The 6,893-nt window shown below is 38.2% G+C and overlaps 1 protein-coding gene across 1 annotated transcript in view; it reads right to left on the bottom strand.

Annotated features, from left to right (window-relative positions):
- Nucleotides 1-261: 261 nt before the first annotated feature.
- Nucleotides 262-6,893, bottom strand: part of LOC308697240 (nuclear GTPase SLIP-GC-like) — a 22,368-nt gene continuing 15,736 nt past the window's right edge. Inside the window, exons 2-8 of the mRNA XM_081376402.1 lie at nucleotides 6,804-6,844; nucleotides 6,654-6,716; nucleotides 2,449-2,759; nucleotides 1,359-1,571; nucleotides 1,044-1,238; nucleotides 761-939; nucleotides 262-629 (exon numbers count right to left, since the gene is read on the bottom strand). Of these exons, the coding sequence (XP_081232528.1) occupies nucleotides 491-629; nucleotides 761-939; nucleotides 1,044-1,238; nucleotides 1,359-1,571; nucleotides 2,449-2,759; nucleotides 6,654-6,716; nucleotides 6,804-6,816 (1,113 nt within the window). The 5' untranslated portion in view covers nucleotides 6,817-6,844 and the 3' untranslated portion in view covers nucleotides 262-490. The remainder of the gene's footprint in view (nucleotides 630-760; nucleotides 940-1,043; nucleotides 1,239-1,358; nucleotides 1,572-2,448; nucleotides 2,760-6,653; nucleotides 6,717-6,803; nucleotides 6,845-6,893) is intronic.

The raw sequence follows: 6,893 nt of genomic DNA, 5'->3' as shown, positions 1-6,893 counted from the left end.
AGCCCAGGGTCGAAGAGGGGCCAGAGTGGAGAGTGGTGTCGGGACTCCTCTCGACCACCTCCTCCCCTGCAGCCTCCACGGGTCCCGCGAAATATGACCAACCGGGTTCCCAAAAACGACTGTCCTCTCTCCCGCTCGGTGACTGGGGAAGAAACACTGCCGGACATGCTGCTGGATAGTGAGTTCTTCTGCTGAGTCCTCAATTGGTCGGTTCGTTCTGTCACGGTAGGGATGATTGCAAAAAGGTGCGAGGACTCAAGTGCAGAGATATGATGGTTTATTTACGAACGGGAAAACGAATACAAAACAAAACCCACGAGGGGGAAAAACATAACTGGAAAATACAAAACCAAAAACAGACGCAGAACTTACAAGGGATTTGCAGAGAACAGGAAACATCAGACAACGAACCGACACAGACTGCAAACCAGAGGGGACTAATAAAGGGAAACTAATCAAGGGGGAACAGGTGGGAGAACTCAAACAATAATCAGATAACAAGGGGGAGGGACCAGACAATGACATGAGCACATGGCCCAAAATAACAAATCACCCATGTGCAGCACAAGACAGGACAGGCATGTGACACCTTGTTTCTTTGGAGCTGATGTCTTTTAAGCCTTGCAGATCTAAAAAAAAAAAAAAAAAAATTGTTGTTTTTAAAATGCTGATCTATTTGCTGTATATAGGTACCATTTACCTCATGTCAGAATTAGACCATTGTGCAGCCCTGTATTTATATGTATATATCACAAAATACCTAATATAGCCTGTTGCATTGATCTCATCAGTCTTTGTACAGATGAAATTAATGTGCTTGCACTTTCCACCTGGTCCCAATTCTTCAATACAGTGCTTTAAAATCCCCCAGGGTTCTTTGTCTTTGATTGCTCGATTGATAGCACTTACAATCCAAACACAAGAACATTCTCTCAGGTTCTAAAGAATTTTAAATAGTGATTTAGATGACATGGTTAGTAGCATAATTGATTGTGTATTTCTATGATATCAAAATGTTGATTTCAAAAGTATTATACACTTACAGATTTCCACAGATCATCTCTAATCTTGTTGCAGTCTCCCGTCCCAGGAATATCAACAAGCACAATGTGTTCCAGGAGTTCATGACAATCTGGAATTTTGATTGTCACACTCCTTACAAGTGGCCAGTACCAGCCACCAGAACTGGACTCACTGTGTTGTATGTAACATGCAACATCATTGGAAAATTCAGAGACCTGTGGAGACATAGTGTTTTTTTTAATTCACAAGCAAGACTGAATACATCATTATACATTTAATATTATTATGAAACATCTGGTGTTAAAAATGAAACATTAAGTCTCATAAAAACTTACATCAAAGTTTGAGATTGTTTTCTTGCTGAAAGAAAAGGTTTCAATCTCAGCAAATTTTTCATCTTTCTGTAGCTCTTCTAATGTTTTATTTGTTGCATCGGCTCCATACAGCGCAGTTATCTTTTCTACAGCAATTTCAAACAAGTCATCATTTCTGTCCTCACTTTCATCAGACAAAACTCTGAAAAGATCTTTGAGCTCTTTCTCCCAATCCTGCAGAGGGACAATATAGGAAATAAAGCTTAATTTCCCTCTGTCTATCTGATTTATTTACAGTTACACAACAATAAAAGTAAATAGATGAGTAAAGTTTTATGACAAACTTTGATGTTGGCTTGACAAAGCCAGGTCTGAAAGTTTAAAATAACTTTGAACAGCTTGAAGTTTGAAGGTTTTATTCAGAGAAAGTAAAAAAAGTTATGCTGTATAAAGTATTAAGCATGCTGCTAGCATGAATTAACAGGTAGTTAACTTGAATAGCATGTTACTAACACAAATTAGTATGTTTTGCTATCATGTTTTAACATTCTGCTAACGTGCTGTTAACTCGTTTTAACACATTGTTAACATGTTGCTATCACTTTTTAGCATTAATTAACATGTTGCTAACATGATTTAGTATGTTACTAGCATATTTTAGCATGCTGCTAGCATGCTGTTAACATGTTTTAGCATGTTGTTAGCATGAATTAGCATGTTGCTTACATGATTTAACATGTTGCTAGCATGTTTTAAAATAGGATATTCATTAAGATTTGATAGTGATAGACAGCTTACATATTCTAGAAGTCTTATTGTTCAAAAGTTTTGCCCCCCTCATTGAAAGTCTGAGACTTTTCGAAGTTTGATAGTATGTTAAACGAAAATTTAAGTTGGATCAGTTAGAAAAGATATAGCCCACCTAGTCAGATTAAATCTGTGGTCTGACCCGAGTTTGGTGGTTGTAGCTTGAAAGCCCTATAAGAAGATACTGTTTAAATGTTTGCAAATACTACAAAAGTTTGCAAAAGCTTTAATATTAGATCAGTATGTTGGCTTTGTCAAGCCAACATAATTAAAAGCATGGTAAAAGCAAGATAAACGAGTAAACCTCTTTAGAGACAAATTCAATCTCTGCAATGTAGTTGGCATCATCCAGATTGGCTTCCACCTGAGTAACAATGGCTGTACAGGCACCATAACTATCAGATGGCAGAAGATCCCTTTTCCCCAGGACTGCATTCAATAAGGAACTTTTTCCATCTCCTGATTTTCCAAAAATCCCTATGGATTCTTTCTTCCTTCTGACTTTATCCATTTGATTTATCTTTGAAATGATGTCTCTGTGCATCATGAAAGCTGGATCTAAGTTATGAGTGACTGTTTTCATGATTTTCTTTGCATTCTCCATGATCTCCACAACTGTGTGCAATGAAGAAGAGAATAACAATGCATTATTTAAATTACATTAACTTTATAAAACTTAACACAATGTGCAGACCACTATGTAACAGATCATCATAATCCAGTTAGCCCCTGCTGAAAGGTGCCATAACCAGTATATGGGCAAACCAAATTTTTCTCCATTGACAGCTATTCAAGGCCAGTCATATTTCTGATGAAATGATATTTTCTTTCAAGAAACATTTAAATCACAGATATTTAATTGTTGGGTAAAAGCAATGGTGCTAAAGGTTCCACAGGGATAAAGGCTCCTTTGGTTTTGTATCATATCGGCGTTTCGTCCAGACGGATCCAGCATTTTGGGAGCCTGAAACCATATATTTTTTAAACCGGTTCTGGATACTGAACGTGGATAAATATGAAAATGACACACTTGCATTTTCGTGTATACAGCCAATCCGTATATTTTGTGAAACGATGATGTCGTCACCCCACATGTCAACCCTAGTCAGACACAGATACATCATGTAACAGCAACAACTGCGGACAACATGCTAGTGTTCTTTTAGCTGTGCTTTTATTTCTTAACTTATTATTTACTTGAATGTATTTTTTTTATTATTTCTTTATTTTATTTCTTTTTTTATTTTCTTTCTTATGCTAAGATGCTTGTCTGTTCCCACTAAACATTGGACGTCGGATAGACGTGCAGATCATGTCTATATTGGGTCTGTCGGTTCATGACCAATTCTGGACATCTATTCGACTATTCCACTATTTGGACGTCCAACCATGAACCAACTTGGACGTCATATTGACGTTCAACATTGGACCTTTGAACTGGGTAATTTTTTTGGATGTCATTTGGACATCTATGACAAGTGCAGGGAATTTACATGATGATTACTATGTAATATTTTTTTTTATTTACAAATATCAACATTGTTATTATCAACATGATTACTGTAATACATATGAATACAGATTATTTAGAATTATTTAAGATCATTTTCCAAAAACTCCATTTGATCGTCTCAGCATCAGGTGATAACTGGAGACGTTTCCAAAGGTGTGATGCTGCAGCTCAAACAGTAGAGTGTTGGTGCTTGTAATGCTAAGATCATGAGTTTGATTCCCAGAGAAAACAAGTAGTGTGTGTGTGTGTGTGTGTGTCTGTCTGTCTGTCCTCTCATGAGGAGAAGCCTAAAGAAGCTGCTGTTTTGTTTGAGTGCACTGAGCGCGATTATTGTTTGGAAAAGACTTATCTAATAAAACACGATCCACAGCAAGCCGACCCCGTCTCCTTCCTTCTTCCCACAAACGAACTTTTGTGGACGGACGTCAACATTAGACGTGCGGAAGATGTCGAAAAAAGACGTCGCCTGGCGCCACAAAACAACCCCTTCAATGGACCGAATTTGGACGTCCAAAAATTACATGAAAATGACGTCACTCCGACGTCACATTGCGCAGTGGGTTGTCTGGGTCATATAATGGTACATGCACTTTTACAAGTTGATAGTACTGAAGTGTGTGTTGGCAGTGCCTGTACACAACCATCCTATCATGATAAAAATCCATCCAGTGGTTTTGTTTTAATCTCCTTATATGTTTGACCCTCTCTGAAATCAAGCCGTTCGATATTGTGACGTCATAATATCCAACGCCCCTCCCGCGATTGTGATTGACAGCCGTGTTTCAACACAAGACCCGCCCTCAGCGAGCTGTGACAGCCGTCATAGTAGTCCGCCATTGTTGTTATGCTGGAGCAGAATGGCGTCTAAGCGATTGTGGTGTTCAGTTCATGTAATAAGGAACACAGCAGTCATTTGGATGTTCCTAAATCCGAGCGGTTGAAGATGCAGTGGCTGAGTTTTGTTTTTGAAGCGATATGCCCAAAGGATTGACGCAGGGATTCCCTCACGGGGATTCCCCACGATCGTCTGCACTTTCCTATTTGCGTGAATCATTTCACACCAGACAGCTTTACAAACGAGAAAAAACGGATCGGTACCAACGTGTTCCTGCTGAACCTCCAGAAGATGTGAGTGTAATGTTTTATTAACCTTTATATTAGTATTTACATTAATATTTGCGAAATTTGCAAACCTTGTTGCACGCTTCACAATGAATGCATCTAAGGTTTACACTCAGGGTACATTACGGCATGTTTTCTATGTACGACGATCTCAATATAATTCATAATCCCACGTTTATAATGATCAAAGCGTGGTTATTGTGTTAGAAACGGTGTCCGCACAGAACAGAGGGGCGGGGTGAGCAAAGCTCATTATCATTTAAAGACACATGCACTGAAACGGCGTGCTGAAAACAGAGCTGTTTTTGACCAGGTAAAATTAGTGCTTTCTTACAATACTAATGAGAATTTTTAATTAAAGTATATTACAAACTTTTAATTTAGACCCTAAAGAATCATATTAGCTTGTACAAAAATGGCATTATATGACCCCTTTAAGGCATTTCATATTTTGTACCAGGCCATTTATGGTTGTTTATATTGTTTATATTGGAATAAAGTTCTTGGAAAAAAAAAAAGAAAAGAAGAAGCTGAGCCTATTGTTATTGTATGCAGTGCATAAGGTTTATCCGCATGCTTAAGTCTTCTTCTCTGTTTTTAGTGTATCTCTGTAGCAGAATTACAGCACCACATACTGGTCTGGCATGTATACTAGATGGTTTTGAGTCGGTTTCAGTGGTTTCACGTGTACGCAGATATTTCTTGAGACGACGCCTCGTTTACGGAATTTTTTTTTAGAACGAGGGAAAAAAAGATAGGATAGGGAAAGTTCTGGCTTCGTGTGGATGTGGCCTCAATTCTCTGAAAGCACGGCTGCCAGTGTCACGATCCCTGTACTGTCTTGTGTTTTGTAGGACTTTTATGTTGAAGTATATTCTTAGTTCCCCAATGTTTCTGTGTTTACTACCTGCGTTTGGTTCCTGTTTTGCCTTGTACCTTGTTTGTCACCATAGTTACCCTCATTAGCTCCCAGGACATCAATCACCAACACCTGTCCCTCATGAGCCCCTTATTAACCAGTCCATTTAAATCTCTGTGCTTCAGTTGTTGTTTGTCGGTCGTTGTTGCATTCCTGTCATTGTTCCCCTGCCTCTGCTTTGTAGATGTTACCCTTGTTTTTGGATTATCTTGTGTTTATGTTTGTCTATTAAACTTGTGTTTGCATATGGATTCTCTCTCACTGCTTCTAGTGAAAAATGAGGCTTCCTGAACCACTGAGACTAGGGCAGCTAGGGAAGGGCAAATTAAGCCTCATGAAGCACTGAGGCTTTCCCCTGAATGTTTTTGGAAAATATTCGAAGCATCAAGAGTGTTGAAAACAGCGCCATCTTGCGGTAGGTCAAATTTATAGCAGCCATGTTTATGAGCAGCTGAGTGTGCAGCGCCATTGTTTTATCCATTAAGCACAACTAAAAGCCTGACAACGTTAAATGTTCAGTTTTCTAATAATATAATTTACACATTAAAGTGTGGCAATAAAATAAATGTAATCATTATCTTTATACTAATTATAAAAGTACCAACAGAGTTGCTTGATGCAAGTAAATGTTGGTCTAATTATTTTATGGTTTCAATGCTGTTTATGTGTCAGAATATATGATCATGTAACATAGGCTATAGGCTTATTTATATTTTTTAAAAATTCCCAAAACCTGTAGAGTAGTGGTCTGGGTTCAAACATTCAGATTAAACATCATTAACTGGAAAGAAATTGAGGCTTCGTTTTTCATTGATCACGTGCTTCTCTGAAAACAATACGCACTCCAGCATGGAGCTTCATGAGGAATTGCACTGCATACTCGATACGCGCTTTGAAGCTTCAGTGTCATATGTAACATCAGTAGCTACTTCAGACCAATTCAGATTTTACTTGCCTGTTGTCAACGGTGACTCTCTGCCCGAGTTAGACGATTCATGATCACGCTTTCTTTTAGTACCTATGAGAGAATGAATTCCACTCATTATATTTCCTCAATCACTGACTGTAAAGCAAACACAATGATCTTTTATTTATTTGTTTATACCTTGGCTAGCCATTGTGAGATCGATGGAAAATCCTATAGGCCTAGAGGAAAAAAAACATACACTCAGATCAAAGACATGGTCTAGATTTT

The sequence above is a fragment of the Scardinius erythrophthalmus genome, assembly GCF_964197995.2.
Source record: "Scardinius erythrophthalmus genome assembly, chromosome: 10".
Classification (NCBI taxonomy): Eukaryota; Metazoa; Chordata; class Actinopteri; order Cypriniformes; family Leuciscidae; genus Scardinius; species Scardinius erythrophthalmus.
This window is presented reverse-complemented; position numbering and strand designations above follow the sequence as displayed.